General features: G+C 34.9%; 1 protein-coding gene across 1 annotated transcript; it reads right to left on the bottom strand.

The window, feature by feature from the left end:
* Nucleotides 1-1,410: 1,410 nt before the first annotated feature.
* Nucleotides 1,411-19,097, bottom strand: LOC121414323 (protein-glucosylgalactosylhydroxylysine glucosidase-like). The gene is made up of 10 exons (XM_041607462.1): nucleotides 18,945-19,097; nucleotides 14,734-14,939; nucleotides 14,221-14,440; nucleotides 12,202-12,624; nucleotides 9,996-10,171; nucleotides 6,207-6,416; nucleotides 4,554-4,763; nucleotides 4,046-4,275; nucleotides 2,289-2,592; nucleotides 1,411-2,090 (listed from the first exon to the last, which is right to left on the bottom strand). The coding sequence occupies exons 1-10, from the start codon at nucleotides 19,085-19,087 to the stop codon at nucleotides 2,035-2,037; spliced, it is 2,178 nt and encodes a 725-aa protein (XP_041463396.1). The 5' UTR covers nucleotides 19,088-19,097; the 3' UTR covers nucleotides 1,411-2,034.
* Nucleotides 19,098-19,319: the final 222 nt, after the last annotated feature.

The following is a 19,319-nucleotide window of genomic DNA, read 5'->3' on the forward strand; positions in this document are numbered from 1 at the left end:
AGAGGTGGTACACCATACTGAAAACCAGGATTAAATGGATTAGTTTTGAATATCGATGATATTATGTTGTATTAGAATTTTGGGTTTAATTTTAAATTTGGCATTAATACATTCCTATCTAACTTGTTTGTAACAAACATAGATTTAGAAAGAAAACTTTCAATTTTCATGCACTTTCATAATTTTTTTTTTACTTCGGTATATAAATGCATGGCAATAATCTAGTGTTTAAAATGAAAACATATATTTATGCATAAAACATTACCACAAATCATTTCCAAAGAGGACGCCAATGCCCAGCAAAAATTTAAATACAACTTTAATGTAGAAGATTAAATCCATATAAAGTATTTGATGGAGAAATTATGAGGCAAGATAATGATATTTTTTATATTTTTAAGGTAGACTCGGTAGCAACAACTGAATACAAAGTCATGTACAATGCTCATTTATTTGGTACAATCTTTGGTATTGAGGTACAGTACAGTACATTGTAAACTATGAAAATAATGGCAAATGGGATCTCAGGATCATAATCATACATTTCATTTTGCAAAAAAAAATATGCATAATAATATTTAGGCAGAAAAAAAACCGATGTAACTAAGATTGCATGTTGCTGAATACTTCAGTTTTGCATTGAATAGCAACGTCACAATATTATACAGCTGAGCAGTGATGTTGCAAAAAGAACACAGGCAAAGTTCTTTAAAAACAAGTCCCAGATAAACACTTTTCATAATAATCATCTAAAGAGAAAAAAAGGTGGGAAATGAGAGAATAAAAACAGTCTAAACTGAGCTACCAAGTTGCAATAATATACATTAACGTCCAAGTATAATACAGTAAGTCCGCAGGGAGGGGAATATATTGCATAAATCTGGGTGAAAAAAATTGACTCGATGACATTATTTATAATCCGCCTTTATAAAACCTTTCATGCATTAATTTCAACAAAATATAAACCCCTCACAAAAAGTTCTGCAACTCAAGTGTGAGCGGTAAAGTGGTATCATTGGAAAGCATGAATATTCCTCTTCACAATCGTGTCATTTGTAATGCTAATGTTATCATGGAATGTGCAGATATTATAAATATGCAGCGACGTCAAAAATGAAATAATGCAAAATTTGTTCTTTCCAATGTGGAGCGTTGTGGCCCAGTGGATTAGTCTTCGGACTTTGAAACAGAGGGTCGTGGGTTCGAATCCCAGCCATGGCGTAATTTCCTTCAGCAAGAAATTTATCCACATTGTGCTGCACTCGACCCAGGTGAGGTGAATGGGTACCCGGTAGGATTTTTCCTTGAACGCTTTAGCGCCTATTAATATGGCGGCTCAGCTACAGCCGGGGTAATAATATGATACCAATTATCAAAGCGCAGTAGAGTATATGCACATAGTAGCTGCGCTATATAAATGGACCTATTATTATTATTATTAATAGTGAATTTCCAATCGTTTCGAGGATGGACCGAGTTTAAATGATGTTGATGCATTGATGCCTGAAAATCCACATATCATTTGTGCAATCGATTGAATGTGTTTGGAATAATGTTGAACCTTGTCATTTCAAAAAAGTTTTAGGATGTTGAATTTAAAAATAAAAGATGAGATGTTAATTTCAATGTTACTGATTTTTTATGAAAAAGCGGTTAGAATGAAAAACATTCACGGTCACCTGCCTGCATGGTCAAAATTCTGTAGAAATGGAGACTGGTTAGAAAACATTGCATTTTGCAAAATTCCACTTCTGACTTTTCCCTATATTCAGGGTAACTGCACAATCCATGATTACATGATCACAGTAGATGGCACATCATTGTAAAGAAGGATAATTAAACTTTTCAATGATACCAGTTTCATCTTTTATACATCAGTAAAAAAATATATATATCCCTCAATATTGAGTTGCAGAACTTTTTGAGGGGTTTATAAAGTTGTAAAGAAGTGTAGTATATTCATGGCACATGACGATCACAGTATTTCCATATTAACTTTTTTCATAATGAATTTTGATATTGGTGAAGAAGATTTCATCTCCTGTGGGGCATTATCTTGATAGAGGCACCACTGACCAGTATCGGCTCTCCTGCAAAACAAAATGAAAGAGAGAGAGTTCAGGACAGACTGTCTTACAGCTGAGGCCGGCAACAGTAAACATCTTAGGAAAGGGGTAGGTTTTTTAAAATGGTATAATATATTGAGCAATGAGAAATTCTTATAAATTCATTAGGATTTTGCCGCACTGCTTAACATTTAATCGAAAAATCAACACATTTTTGCTTACCGATTGATAATCTGAGGAAGGTATAATTTGAAACCTTCAAGTCCAAATCAACAGCATCCTCCAATCGCTCTGTAAGCTCTACGGTCATTGCTGTTGAGTTACCAGAGATATCTAGGGAGTTACCAAGATAGTTGATACCAGTAAAGCTTAGTTTAAGACAGTCTTGGGGTAGAGTAATCTTCATTGTTATGCCGTCCTGACGCAGACGAAGTCCACCATATCCCATAAGAACTGCCTGCAGGAACCCTCCCATTCCTGTTATGAAGTTAACAGCCCCGGTACCCTGGGCGGTCTCCGTCCAAATCTGTATGGTGTAAGGTATTAAAGGGCAAGTCAAACCGAGGTTTATTAGAATCAATAGAGTGTAAAATAAGAAAGTTAAGATATTTTAAAGTTTCACTTATTTTTCACAAAACAGTTATATGCCAACTCAGTGATATGCAAATGAGAGAGTCGATGATGTCCATCACTTACTGACTGACATTCACTCACTATTTCTTTTGTTTTTTTATTGTTTGAATTATACAATATATCAATTTCCACAGATTTGATAATAAGGACCCTCTTGGTTGAACCACAAAATGTTCAAACAATGGTCATTCCATATGTTAAAGAAGGAATAAAATAAGGGAAACTTTAAAATATCATAACTTTTTTATTTTACATCCGATTTCGATGACATTTTCAGTGTTATGCTTGTTGGATTTTTCCCTTTTTATTCAAATCAAGTTTTTTGTTGGGGGTAGACTTGTCCTTTAAATTGTCTCTATAGTGTGATTTCATTGACCGTAGGGATCATACAGACCTCTATGGGTGTCCTTCCATTGCAGAGACAGAATCAACAATTTCAAAAACATCGTTGAACGCCGATCGCCATAGTTCGGGGAGTTCTGTTTAGGCTTCATATTTTCAGAGGCGAAATCACAATCTGCAGCTGGTTCCGTATCGTAATTTTCGTTGTGCAGGAAAGCGAGTTTAAATTGGATGCGTCCTATTTCGAAACCCCCTTTTTCCCGAATGTTGTTATACAGTTGACTATTATTTTAACTTCGAACAATTTCCGATCTGTAATTGCATGGAGCTATTTGACATAGCCATAGAATTTCTACAGTGGTGAGGATAATAGTAAGACAAAATAAAGAATATTAAATTATACATAAGAAAATAATCAGACATCAACTTGTTAATGCTACTGCATGGCTTCTGGCTCAGCGATGTCTCCTCATCATAAATGTAACTAATGCTCCGTTTTAATCCCTCAACGTTTATCGAGATAGTGATTCAAACATGTATTGGTCATTATCAAAACCAGGGAGATATAGTCCGTGGAGGTAACTCTATGTAATGAAACCATGCACTTGCGTAAATCCGGTCCGCGGAGTGGGGGGGGGGTGAAGCAATATGTTTACATGGAAATTAACAATTTTGGGTACATCCCAACACCTAAGGCTATCAGTATGCGGGGGTATATATATAACCATGTACATAATATTTTCAGTTAAAGTCTCTAAGGATTTTTTTCAATGGCTATAATAATGAATATGTTGTGTTATAAATTACTGAACTACAGTTAATATCCAAATGCGGGCGAGCAAAGCGATCAAGAAAATTTTCATTAGTTGGAAGACATGATGACCAAAATCGTCTTTCATGAGGTGTGTTTGCAGATAACAATCGTCATCACCACCACCATCATCATCATCATCATTATCATCATCATCACCATCTACACCTTAATAATAATTTCTCATGAATACCTTGAAAGGTTCTCTTATATTCAAGAAGCTTTCAGAGAAAAGATCTTCTGCCCTCTGCTTGTCTCCAAGTTCGAGCCACCCCACAGCAAACATCCCCCATGTCATGGCAGGTCCTGTGTGCTCTGTGTATGTCTCATAATACCTAAGATCATTGACCCGCGTGGATTGATCCATTTCATACATAATGGGGTAACCCAGAAGAATCACATCAGCTTGCTTGACTATAGTACCTGCAAAATTATTAAAAGTAAGAATGAGGTCTGAAATCTGATGTTAACTTCTTTTTTTTATCGCGTTGAGCTTTCTTTCTATTTGTTCTCTTACTGTTTTTGTACAAGCTAGAGGTGTCCGTTTAGCTTTGACCCGTCCTATAGGCATGAAAATGGACTACATATAGATCTTTATAGACTATGATTATTGTTATAACCTACAATGTAACATAAATAACTCACTATATTATCTATGAAAGTCCTCCTGTTAAAGATTCAATCCAAAATTCAATATATACCTCTTTCATATCCTTCAAACTCTGGATGATAATCATTCTCCTGGTCATACATGATATGCATATTGTCAGCAATCTTAGACCAGGTATCTGGTAGCTTCTGGTCAAGGAGAGATGCTGCATAGTACGGGAGACGCAGGGCTATCTGGGCCACGGCATTGGTATAGACAGAGTTATCAACAGGTGCATGATCTTCATCAGGGGGCATCACATCTTTATAAATAAACACAGGGGAATGCTTGTTGTGTCAAAGAAAACAATTATTGTGAGATTTAAGAAGGTCTACAGCAATCTACCTTGATACCTTCGCATCCAGTCTGAGGATTCCAAAATCTTACAATATATATAACCCTGTGCAATGCAATCAAAATTTTCCCCAAAATTGCTAGAAATTAATTTATTAAGTTAATCTTTAAATCAGCTAGCATATGCCTATGTCACCGAAAATATGTCAAATTTTTAATTATAGGGATTTCTTTAAAAGTACAATAGTACATCTGGTTCCACTTGGATATTATTTTATTTTTATTTATTTCAGTTTAAAAAAACATTGCACATAGCAGTATACAGCTAAATTATATACAATTACAAAGATAATTGATACATACAATACACAAATAATAGTTGATGAAAATATAAGGTATTGAAATAAGACAAATAATTAAACTCCGATCTATAATCAATGAATCTTGTGATGTTGTGAATAATACCTCGGTCACATTTGTTCTACGGCGGTCGTACGGCGAGTGGAAAACAGCCATTTTAACATTTTTTGTGCAAGCTAAATATAGTTGGTTCGAATAAAAATGAAAAAAAAAACCGGCTGTTTTCGACTCGCCGAACGGCCGCCGTAGAACAAATGTGACCGAGGTATTAGGCAAGCACCTTGCTTTGAATTTATAACTGAGTGAATAGAGTACATTTTATTCTTCTATCACACTGCAGCCATTATAATGATGGAAAATGAAAAATGAGCTTATTGCTTATATTCCTCACTCCAGGTTAGATTGTAATATTGTCAGAGCAAACAAGTTGTTAATAATCTTAACCAAAGGCAGAACAACGTCTTTCATCCAGAAATCCCAACGCAATCATTTATTACTCATCTACGTATTATACTGAAGACAAAACAATGGGCAGATTAAGCACAAAGCGATTGTAAAAAAAAACTTCATGTCTTTTGATGCCACACATACTAGTAAGTTCCTTTAACTTATCAATGCAGAACATCAAACAAGAATGCTATTAAAATTCTATAATAATGATAATAATGATAGTGGCATATATACCCAGGGTAGCCACTTCAGTTCCGAAAACTGTTCTCTCAGCGGGCCCTGCTATTATTATTACCCCTGCTTTAGCACGGCTACCTTGATCGGGCGCTCGAGCATTTCGAGGAATTTCTTCCTACCGGGTATCCATTCACCTCACCTGAGTCGAGAGCGGCACAATGTGGATAAATTTCTTTCCGAAGGAAATTACGCCATGGCTGGGATTCGAACCCACGACCCACTGTTTCAAAGTCCGGAGACTAATCCACTGGGCCACAACGCTCCACATTCTTAATATATTCACCCACTTTTCTGCACATTGTATCTTGCATTTATGCAGAAAATGTGGTTTGAGTGGTCAGAAAATGTGATGTAAAAGTAATACCTAATATTGTATATGCCTCTTTGTAGTCATCATAGGTGACTCTACCTGCCCAATAGTTGGCTAATTCTTGGACTAACTCATATCCCTTGTCATTAGTCAAGAAATTAGTATCATTGGTTGCATAAAGATACTGCTGCACAGCAAATGAAATGTCACCATTAAGATGTATCTCATACTCAGCTGGTTTCGGGGCGGGGCACACATCAAATCCTGCAAAATGAAAAAAAAAGTTATATCTTTAGATTTCTCAGGTGGGGGGGGGGATACATAACAATCTGCTAATAACTGGGTAGGATTCATATAGAACTATGGTAACTTTAATTTCCATTATTGTAACAATGGATACTTTGTTTTGAATTGGATGCTGATCCACATGTTATATAAAGATTGGCAATGTAATTGCACCAGCGCACACTATGTGATGTTTTTACTAAATTACATTATGCATTTAATGTTAAGGTTGAAAAAAGTAAAAATCATTTTATTTGAAGTTTGGCATTGTGTTAAGAATAGTAAAATCATAATTTTGCTTTAAAGTTGCAGCTGATGATAACGTCATTGCGATTTAAACTTGGATTTGCTTTTATTCCTACAAGGAGACAAAACTTTTTAGGAGTCCTTACCATTATTCTAAATTCTAAGATTTTATCGACTGGATCTCAAAGGTTATTACAATTTCTATGAAATTAAGATTGCAACGAATTGCATAATGTGCGCCGGGCTACAGTCTTTATTCATAAGGCTCCATGCAGACATCAACTTCCATTGTTCTTATGATGAGGTGTATTTTGGATGCCCTGTAGCAGTTTCAGATTCATAAAAATGCTTGTTGAATTGCAATATTATGAAGCCCATGAATGGTTCTTATTTTTCAAAGGGAAAGTCCACCCCAGAAAAAAGTGGATTTGGATTAAAAGAGAATAATCAAACAAGCATAATGCTGAAAATTTTCATCAAATCGGATAAAAAAATAAGAAAGTTATGACATTTTCAAAATTTCGCTTATTTTTCACAAGAGAGTTATTTGCACATTTCAATGATATTCAAATGAGAGTCGACGATGTCCCTCACTATCTATTTTTTTATTGTTTGAATTAAAAATATTTTAATTTTTAAAGATTTGCAGGACCACCTTGACTGAACCGCAAAGTGTTAAAACAATGGTAATTCCATACTTTGTTTCATATAGTAGCATGCACATAATTGCTCCATATAAATGGACATATTATTATTATTATTATTATTATTATCAGTATCATGTTCCAATTATTTGAGCATATTTTAATGTCCTGTCATTTAATCCATAATTAAAATTGTTGATATATTTGCTTGTGCATGTTTTCGCGTGTTTTTGTATTTCTTGAGTTGAAAATAGTATAAAATTACAAAAAAAAATCTTTTTTTCTGGAGGACATTACCCATTTGACTTAAGACAGTACTTCATTGTTCTAAGGACAAAACAAAGAAGAAAGATATCACTGGTCCTATTTATTTGATTTCTTGTCAAGGACAGAAAACTAATGGTTTGTGTCAGGAATCTAAAACACTGACGCCCTTGTGCCACATCTTCTGAGGTTTCTCAGCACATCCACATTGAATTGCCTTGAAATCATCAACAAGGTACGAATGCTGGACAGAGAGCCGTACAGTGAGGTTTGATATAAATCCAGGCATTCAAACATTCCCTCAGTCAGGAAAAAGGGTGATACAAGAATGTCTATGACCCGATCATTATGGCACTCGGGTCACATTCAATTCAAATAAAACATTTATTTTCTTCCATTTCATTACATTTTTTTCGTAAACACAAATTCATACATAAATCAATTTGTTATGAAAAATATAAATATTTACATATTGGGTTTAAAGGGGTGGTCCAGGCTGAAAATATTTATAGCTTAATACACAGAGTAGAACTCACTTAGCAAAACGCTGAAAATTCATCAAAATCGGATAACAAATAATAAAGTTATTGAAGTTTAAAGTTTAGCAATATTTTCTGAAAACAGTCGTCATGAATATGCATTAGGCGAGCTGATGATGTCACATCTCCACTTTCCGTTTTCTTATGTTATTACATGAAATCATATTTTTTTCATTATTTCATACTTGTGTGAATAAAATGTCTCCCTTATAGTGAAATAAGATGCAGCAATAAATATCTAATGCACTAAATCAGTTGTCAATCCAATTTTTCTAGTTCTTGGAGGAAAAATTTGAATAAACCTAATTTCATATAATAAAATACAAAAGAACAAGTGGAGACGTGACATCAGCCCACCTAATGAATATTAATGACGACTGTTTTTACAAAATATTACTTAACTTTGAAATTCAATAACTTTGCTATTTGTTGTCCGATTTTGACGAAATTGTCGGCATTTTGCTTAGTGAATGCTACTCTATTTATTAAGCTATAAATACTTTCAGCCTGGACCACCCCTAAAAAGGCGTATACCCTAAAAGCTGAGGAATCAGGAGCCAAAACTTTTGAGATAACTCTTGCAATATTTTTCTTGTCTTGAGAGCAAATGTTTAATCATTTGTTAGATTACGGAACTTTGAAGAAATATAGACATTCATCGGTTTGGCAATGAATTCACAAACAGGTGACTGTAAAATTCTCTTCATATTAGTCTACTTCGATTCTGTGACCGTCATATCACTAATTTAATTTCACTAATTGTATGCACATATTACTTACTTCTTGGAAAATTGATGTGCAGTTCTTGTTTACCTTTGGTTTTCTTAGTTCCATGTGTTTTATTTGTGAAAGTGCATATTCTAAGATAGAGGCAATATTGCGATTGTTTAATTTATAACCCCAATTTTCCCCAGGTTTTCCCAATCTTTCCAGATAAATGGCTAATTAATAGTATGCAGAGATTGTATGGCTCTCAATGTTATTAAGATCTATCTGTGTGAGCGGAAGTTTGCAGATTCGAATCACATTGCCTCTGGAAGTCTTGCCTGCATTACACTATTTGATTTATCAGCAGTGCTGACTATGAAAACAGCTTTTGAATGATTATTCACAAAAGAAAACATTCATATAATAATATAATACTATGTCCATTGACATTAACTGATTTTTGACCATGATTATGTGACCTAATTAAGACGTGTCCAAAACAATAATTCATACTTGATTACCCTTATGTCTATGTTTCATGAACTAGATCAATAAACTTTCCCCCAACACGGCCAAAGTTCATTCACCTTAAATGACCTTTGATCTTGGTAATGTGTCCTGAAACGCGCACAGGATATTTAGGGATACATGTGGTTACTCTTATGTCCAACTTTCATAAACTTGATCCATGAAACTTTTAAAGTTATAATGATAATTCCACAAATACCCCCAACATTACCAATGATTGTTGACCCTATTGACCTTGGTCATGTGACCTGAAACTCGCACAGAATGTTCAGGGATACTTGAGTGCTCTTGAGATTAAGTTTCATGAACTAGATTCATAGAATTTGTAAGTTATGATGACAATTCCAAAAATACCACCATTTTTGGCCAAAGTTCATTGACCCTAAGTGACTTTTGACCTTGGTCATGTGACCTGAAACTCAGGCAGGATGTTCGGTAATACTTGATTACCCTCATGTCCAAGTTTTATGAACTAGGTCAATTTTCTTTCTAAGTTCTCTTTAAGATGCACATAATCCGATGAAGGTGACCATCATGATTGCATTTATAACAGTCTAAGAAAGACTCGCGTTAATCGTCCTTCTCTTCATAGGTAAATGGTTAGATACAAAGGTCTAGTTGCATTTTACCTGTATAAGCCATTTCCCATGGGAAGCGTGCTCCCTTTTCCCCAGTCTGTACTGCATACTCCTTTGCAGCCTGTAGATGCATAGTTCTAGATTTGATCATAGCTTGAGCCAACTCTGGATACAGTATCAGCATTGGTGGATACATCCAGGTTTCTTGGTCCCAAAATACATGACCCCTACAGAACGCAATCAATGATAACTTTAGAATGCAATCAATGACACCAACAGAATGCATTCAATGACACCTACAAAATGCAATCAATGATATCTTTAGAACGCAATCAATGATACCCTTAGAATGCAATCAATGATACCTTTAGAATGCAATCAATGACACCAACAGAATGCATTCAATGATACCTGCAAAATGCAATCAATGATACCTTTAGAATGCAATCAATGACACCTTTAGAACGCAATCAATGATACCTTTAGAATGCAATCAATGATACCTACAGAATGCATTCAATGATACATACAGAATACAATCAATGATACCTACAGAATGCTGGTAGAAATCATCACAGGATTTCTGGATAATGTATGGTTAAGGTTTACAAGCAACATAATTACCCCCTAACGGTGAGGAGGGGGGGGGGGGCTCTGTCATTAAAGGGTAGACAACATGCTCATAATTATGGACAAAGTGGGTTAAAAAAGGTTCCTGAACAAGTAATCTTGCTTTGATATCAGACAACAAATAGTGTGTTACATTTCTCAACCTGAAATATAACATATTTTCATGATAGGGTGCATCATATGCACAATGCTGTTGATCAGTACACCACACGATGCTTCATATAGTGTAATACTTTGAAAGGGTGTCACAAAATAGTTTGACCAAATATACACATTGATTGAAATAGAGAAAAGATAATTTAGTACATGTATTTTCTCAAGGTAGCTCTATCTAGCAAACATGTAGTTTATGACTTGAAATATTTTACACAGGATGTATCTTTAGCCAATGTCTGTTAAGGCAGCATATAGCTTCCATCCATGGTGCATAATTGAGAAAATGTTCAACCCAAAATGCCTCCAGTTGCAGTCTGTTATTAAAAGAGTGTCTAAGTCAAACTATGGGCAAATTAGAATGGTTTTAATATTGCTCACTTAACCACCAACCGTTCACGTAGGAACACTTCTGGGAAGTGGAAGATGCCATCATGGGACACATACAGTAATGATACTACTACTACTAATAATAATAATGATAATGATAATAATAATGATAATAGTAAATAATAATAATAATAACTAGAATTTTAATTCGTCATGAGGACGAATTAGGTGACCTGTCTCTGATTCTCATGACCATGAATACGATCACCATGTTAATTCAGATCAATATGATCATCACAATAAAAACTGAACTTTTCTTACGAAAAGAACTTGTTGAACACTCTTGAAAAAGAGGGAAATGAGAAAGTTGTGGTAAAAGGTGTAGGTCATATGGTATATCTTATATGAAAAGGGGATATTGATCTCTCTTATATAATTGTGCAATATTTTAACTTATATACCTTGTAATGGTCATAAAGGAGCATTTTCGAAATGTTAAAAAGAAAAAAAATCATGTTCATCCTTGGGCTTGAATCAAACACCCTTGAGACGCAAGTCTGATGCCTTACCAATTGAGTTACTATTCCCCCATAGACTTTACACGTAAGCAAAATATGAAAATCTCAAATCCAATTTTGCAAGATCCTGTAGTCTGTAGGTCATATATGGATAGGAAGGGATCAGACAGTACCTGTAGTATCTAGGTCACATGAGGATAGGAAGGGATCAGACAGTACCTGTAGTATCCAGGTCACATGAGGATAGGAATGGATCAGACAGTACCTATAGTCTCCAGGTCATATATGGATAGGAAGGGATCAGACAGTACCTGTAGTCTCTAAGTCACATGAGGATAGGAAGGGATCAGACAGTACCTGTAGTCTCTAGGTCATATATGGATAGGAAGGGATCAGATAGTACCTGTAGTCTCCAAGTCACATGAGGATAGGAAGGGATCAGACAGTACCTGTAGTCTCTAAATCATATATGGATAGGAAGGGATCAGACAGTACCTGTAGTCTCTAAATCATATATGGATAGGAAGGGATCAGATAGTACCTGTAGTCTCCAAGTCACATGAGGATAGGAATGGATCAAAAATACCTGTAAAGTGACAGGTCGATAGGAAGTTATCATACAGTACCTGTAGTCTCTCTGGTTGCCACCAGTAGCTAATCCTCCAGGGCTAAGGCCATAAAATAGGAAAGGATTGTTTGCTGCATAATCAACAGGTGGAAGTGAACTCAAAATGTAGTACATGCTTCCATAGATGGCCTTAGAGAGCTTTATATTCCCTGTAACATGAATACGTCCTTTGCTCCATGTCTTCTTCCAAGCCTCCTGATGTGTCTTGAATAGCTCACCCTTCTGTGCCTGGCCCCGACCAACAATATACATGGTCTCGGCATCATCTTGGTTATCAGAAACAGAAGTGATGAAAGTCCATGTCTTGGAGTAGACATTTGAAGGAAGGGTTATGTTGTCTGGTATTGTTGTCCAGAAAGTGAAGACTGGTTGGGTGGTACTACTTGTGGTCTCTGATATCTTGGTCTTTCCCCATGAAGACCTGAATTTAAATTACATGAAAGGTAAAAACTAGAACTCATGTGAAAGTGTTTTCACGATATAAATGATCATAGGAAAGATAATGATGATGGTGATGATGATAATGATTAGCGGTGAGAATGATAATAAAGTGGGTTCCTAAGGAAACTTATCAAACTTTACAAGGGCACTGCACAAATTCCACTCAGTCAAAATAAACGATATTTTTACACACGCTAGCTTCAATAATATTTAAAGCACATGTAAATAATCAAAAGATTGGTTAATTTACAGAGAGGCTATAGCGCCATACATCAAATTTAAATGGTTCATGGTGACTAAAAATTGTCTTCTATTAGGACTCAGAGCTCGTGTGAAATAATTTGTCTGTTGATATACTGAAAACCATAAAAAACACAATTTTTTGACATGTCATCGATATTTTTAAATTCAAAATACATGGAAAGTTACTCGCTCGTATATAAAGTCATAAATTTTCAAATTCAAATTCATTTATTTCACTTCCATCAAACAAACACAAATTGTATACTTTAATTATATAAACATAAATATTTGTATCCGTTGCAAAGAAAAATAATATATGTTGTGTAAAAAAAAAACACTTAGACAATTTGGGCAACACATTGGAGGTTTTGAATAAGTATACTATTTTTCAATACAAATTAACTTAAGATGGAAATGGAGGGACCCACTAAAAAGCAATGCTTGTACAATGTGGGCCCCTCAAAAAAAAAACAGATAACACAACCATTTAATAACACAGTACAAATACAGATGTATGTAATCAAATGAGAAAAAACGAGAGAGATTAATAAGAGAAATAATACAAAAAATACGAAGTTATCAAAAAATATAGTTTGTATAGGACAAGACAACCCGTCCTGAAATATATCCACCCTTCCCCACCCCTCCCCCCCCCCATAAAAAAAGAGACGGAAAAAAAAGGGAGAATGCCATGAGAAGATGGATGGGTGCTGCTGAACGCAGGTAGAACACATGCCATCGTGGACTCAAGCAAACTGGATTCAATGATGTGTATAAAAGGAGAAAATTTATAAAATGACCTGGAAAGAATATATAATGCACAAAAAATTGATTGATGCCGTAAACAAATAACCGGTAGGAAGGCGGATAAGCGGACAGGAGAGAAAGAGAAAATAGAGGAGAGGAATTTTTTAATACATGTTTTATACATAGCGATGTTTTCCAGGCTTTCAGCCGGGAGCCCCGCATCTAGCGGGGAGCCCCGCTTTAAGCGGGGAACCCCCCTTTACCAGAGTGGTATTCAAGCTAGGCTTACTAAATAAGCCCCGATAATCAGAAGCCGAATAAGTAAAAAAAATGAAATTCTAACTTTTTAAAATCTTTTGATAGATATCCCTCAAATCTTCAATATTTCAAAATATTTTTAGGATATAATTTTTGTCAGGGTGAAAAAAGATATAAAGACTCATGCTCAGTAATACAAATGTCCTTGATTCAATAGGTACATAACATAAGTTTGGAAAAGGTGTGTAGATAGACAATACAGAAAAAGCCTCAATAAATTATTTTATACATATCATTAAAATGATCATTAATATAGAAATACTAATACCATGGGCCTTGGTCTGAAGATGGTGGTGCTATGCTGAACTCAATATCTTCACTTTTGAAGCCAAGATTGTTAGACAGGGTCAGGAACACTGGTTGCTCCATACTCACAAATTTCCTTTTAATCGTGATCTCATTTACAAGCAGTCTTGTTAAGACCTGATGGGCATACAGTCTCTGTTCTATGTAAGCTTGAGGAGTCTCTATCAGGTGAAAAAAAGTGCCTATGACAAGAAAATTAAAAATTACAAAGTAAGTTCAGCCTCATCCTGGATTTCTAATCTTCAAGCGTTTGGTTTTATACTTCAAACGCTCATCCTGAATTTCTTATCTTCAAACGTTCGGTCTTATACTTCAAAACCTCATCATGAATATCTAATCTTCAAGCGTTTGATCTTGTACTTCAAACCCTCATCCTGAATGTCTAATCTTCAAATGTTTGGTCTTATACTTTAAAACCTCATCTTGAATTTATAATCTTCAAACGTACTACTTGTACTACAGAATCGTATTTTACCATTCAATACATCTAACAGGTAGGAGTTCTTGATCTCAGGTAGTGATTGCTGAATCTTTATGGCGATTGTAGATGGTATTCTTGCTCTGTCACTCTCACCATTCCTTCCATTGTAAAGACCATTCTTATAAATAGTGTCTGTGTACACTGTCGTTGCTAGGTAACCATTTCCAATGGAAGCTTTGCAGCAATCATCTTCTGGAAGTCTGCATCAAAAGAGATTGAGTAATGTATTTTGAGTCAGGCACGGATAAGAGGGGGGGGGGGGGTTCATCTGCTCTATCTTGACCAAAATTTGTACCTTGTGATCAGTAAAATTGACTGAAGATGGAGATGTGTCCCATTGTAGAGTGAACACATTTTTCCCCTCATGTATTTTTTTTTCATACGCATTACATGTAAATTTTTTTGGAATTTCTTGGTAATCTATGACAAAGAGATTGTTTTAATCCTTTTTATACATGCTTGTCAAAGAAAGTTTGCGAAACAAAATTGATCACTTTTCCATGCTACCTAATAGTGAAATTCTGAATGCACATGTGAATCGTTTAGCAAAGGAAAGATAGAGGCAGCTCACAATGGGTTTATAAAAAACTATTGTCTATATCTTGATTAAGAAAGAAAACTAAAAGCAAGCAGAATTTCGGCATGATCATGGTTACATGTAGCTTTAAACAAGTGATGCCCGTATCAAACAAAAGTATTTCTAGTAATACGATATTCAATATGGCACTTTGTTTGCTTTAACTACACTAAATAAATACATTCAGCATTTTATGATGAACAACATTAAAAAATAAGTGGAAGGCGTCTGGCAGTCTCGCCTGCATTGCGCGATTCGATATAGCAGCAGTGCTGTTGAATGATTATTCACGAAAGACAAGTTACCGATGAACATTATGTTTTATAATACCCCAGTAGAAAAAGTACCTTACACCAAATTTCTTGGAATAACAGTTGACAGTCAACTTTCTTGGAAAAATCATATTGAAAATATATCCAAAATAATTTCACGAAATATAGGTATTATTTAATAGGCTAAAACTTTGCATTCCCTCCACATCATTAATCATGGTCTACTCATCCTTAATCTTGCCTTATTTAAACTACGGGATTCTTATTTGGGGTGATACCCATCAATATTTACTAGATAAATTGTTGCTTTTGCAAAAGAAAGCACTTCGTATTACTTATAGTACATGTTTCCGTTCTCATACGGACCCACTTTTTCTAGAAAGTAAACTGTTGAAAGTCAAAGACCTGTATTTACTACAGTTAGGGCACTTCATGTATAGTTATAATAATAATGTTCCCTAAAAATCAATATTATCATAACTACCCTACGAGACACTCTGACGAACTTCACATTCCACTTTACAGAACTTTACTGGCCAAAAATACATTCCTATTCAAAGGTCCTAAATTCTGGAACTCTCTAGCTAATAATGTTATAGACAGTGTCTCCTTAAATTCATTCAAACGTAAACTCAAACTTATCCTGCTTAATTCCTATAATTCGTCATTATCTTGGTTATAATCTTAACATTTTTCACTTTTATTGTTTTATCTTTTTTCATCTGATATTGTCCAGTTATATCACCTTTTGTTATTTCACCAGATCGAGCTGGTTCATGGTCAGCCCTTTCCAATTCTTAGTTTTCCTCCTTTAAAAAAAAAAGTTATCTTGTCTTGTACTGTCCTGTCTCTTATCTTGTTTTGTCTTGTCTTCTATGTCTTGTCATCCCCTCTCTCTGTTTTTTTTTCTGTCTTGCGCAACATATCCTATACAGCGAAGACCTCTTTGTGTGAAAAGCTTTGCATTTGTTCAGTAATTATGTTTGCATCAATATGATTTCTTTTGTTCTCTTTTTCTTTCCTGTAACACAGGCATGTACGCATATAAGAATAAGTCAACTATAATTTCTTCATTTCCAAGGAGATCCGCACTCTACAAGCTTTGCTTTTTAGTGGATCCCCTTCATTTCCATTTATGCTCTATATTATACTGTTTTTTCTGTTATACGAAGTAAGAATGCCCTTCTGTAAAACTGTACTTGATTTGTATTGCTTTATATTACTTTGTATTATTGTAGGATGATTATTTTGTCATTTTCAGATTTTGTTTATTCCTTTTGACTTTTAATTCTTCAGCTGTTTTACATTTCTATTCTGTCTAGACTTTAGTTCATTTGCATTTCTTTTCAGCACTGCCCTTGCAGTCTGAACTTATAGGTTATTTGAGTTTAATGATATTCAGTTGTCATTCATTCATTCATTCTTCTCTGAATGGCTTTCCTCCAATTCTCTTTTGTCATCTTCATTCCTTCTCTATTCTCTCTTCAGGTGTTCCACTCATTCCATCCCTCACCTGACTCCTTAGTTTCTACTTCCATTATTACATAATCACCAGACATCTTTGTCATCTCATCTCATTCCTTATTGGTTTATCTTATGAATTTGGTTCTTACATTTTAGTTTGATCCTTCCATTTTCTTTAGTTTGATTAGTTGTTATTTCTAATTTAGATATTGATGTAAATTATAGAATGATTTGATTTCAGCTGAGGCAAAACAGCCGAGATATTAAACAGTGCACCATCAGACTTCAAAGTTCTATTTGTTCCTGTGTCTTAGTTAAGTTCCCTCTTCTCCTCTCCGTATGCTTCTGTTTGATGTGTGATTGAGTTTGTTATTCCCAACTTCATTTGAACATTTTATTTCCCCATATATACTGTATTATTTTTCAACCCCACAACTGATGGGAGCGGTGCCAAGCTATAATTTTTATCGTTTTGAATGGAAATGAAATAAAAGAATTGAATTGAAAGAAAACATTCACATGATAATAAAATATTCCATTGACCCATAATGGCCTTTAACCATGATCTTGTGACCTAAGAATGTGTGCAAAACAATCATCTACGCCTGATTACCCTTATGTCTTTGTTTCATGAACTAGATGCAAATTCAACAAATGCCGCCAACATGGGCAGAGTTCATTGACCTAAATGGCCTTTGATCTTGTTCATATTGCTGAAACGCGCAAAGGGGATTTTCTGGATACATGATTGCTCGTATGTCCAAGTTTCGTGAACCAAATCCAGAAACTTGTAAAGTTATTATGACAATATCGCGAATACCCTCAACATGGTCAAAGCTCGTTGACCCTAAGTGACCTTTGGCCTTGGTCATGCGACCTGAAACTCAGGAAGGATGTTTAGTAATATTCCAATACCCTTATGTCCAAGTTTCATGAACTAGGTCTATTTACTTTCTAAGTTATGACATCTCAATAACTTAACCTTAGTTAAGAATTCGATAATTGATTCCCCCAACATCGTCTATAAGTTCATTGACCATAAATGACCTTTGACCTTAATCATGTGACCTGAAACTCGAGCGGAATGTTTAGTAATACCCGAGTACCCGAGCCAAGTTTCATGAACTAGGTTTATATACTTTCTAAGTTATGATGACATTTCAAAGCTTAACCTCGATGTTCAGATTTCAATAAGATTTCAATCGTCGGAAAAGCGACACCTATAGTCTCGCTCTACTATGCAGGCAAGGCAAAAATGAATCTCGTATACTGAATATCAATATTAAAATAACTGATAAGGAGATCAATAAAACAAAACAAATCCTTTCTTGAATGATGATTCTATACTTCATCTGACCTTTTGACAGTACCTTCTATTTAATGGCTTCTAATTTCATTATAATATAGGATTACGGACTTTGGAATGATACGGCTGAAATATCTGTAAACACAAATCCACCCCTCTGTCTAATATACAGTACAATGATAAAAGCAATTGAATTGTTTAAAAACCATGAGAAGTATTAAATGATGGAATATATCTTCTATTGCCCTCAAAGAGTGAATCTATCATGACAGTGAAATCTTGATTGAAGGTTTTTTTTTTATTAGTTTTTCTACTGTAGGGAAAGACAGAGAGAGAGAGGAGGGGGGGGGGCAGGGTTGAGCTCAATTACATTCCAGAGAAGATCCAGCTTCTAATTAACATTACAATAACCTGCTTAAGCCAGTTAGTGACCAAATTATAATCAACTTGGCAATAACTTTTCATTGGACTAGCTTAAGCAGGTTATTGTAATGTGAATTAGAAGCTGGATCATCTCTGGAATGTTATTAGGAATGTATTTGGAATGTAACTGAGCCTAACCCGCGGAGGGGGGGGGGGATCTTACACTTTTGATTCAAATATTGTTGGTTCTGGTGATATATCTTTGTAAGTATTACATAAACATCCAATAGAAAGACTCCAGAGAGACAAGGAGATGCTCAATAGAAGAATTACATCGTGCAAGATGCCTTTCATATTCCTGGCCATGACAATGTTGGTTTTCTGCAAAGGAGAAAAATTGAGAATATTTGAAGATAATGTCTGTCTCAAAGACAAATTTTCATTTTAGGATAATTAATTTCCTACAAAGTTTACCAATATCTTTAATTATGTTAACAATAGACTCAACAGAATCTAGGGGGAAAATTCACATCAGTCATGTTGTTATTTTTCTACACAAACCTAACACAATAATGTGAGTATCCAAATCGCTTTTTAA

This window comes from Lytechinus variegatus, chromosome 4 (assembly GCF_018143015.1).
Source record: "Lytechinus variegatus isolate NC3 chromosome 4, Lvar_3.0, whole genome shotgun sequence".
NCBI lineage: Eukaryota > Metazoa > Echinodermata > Echinoidea > Temnopleuroida > Toxopneustidae > Lytechinus > Lytechinus variegatus.

Bases quoted from the DNA above. Each gene is read 5' to 3' on its own strand.
- LOC121414323 (XM_041607462.1), bottom strand. From the start codon at position 19,087: ATGGCCAGGAATATGAAAGGCATCTTGCACGATGTAATTCTTCTATTG. The intron at 10,172-12,201 runs GTACTGTATGAT...TGCGTTCTGTAG, and splicing joins GGCAACCAGAGAGACTACAG to GGGTCATGTATTTTGGGACC. The intron at 4,764-6,206 runs GTATTACTTTTA...TTATTTATAAAG, and splicing joins AGAGGCATATACAATATTAG to ATGTGATGCCCCCTGATGAA.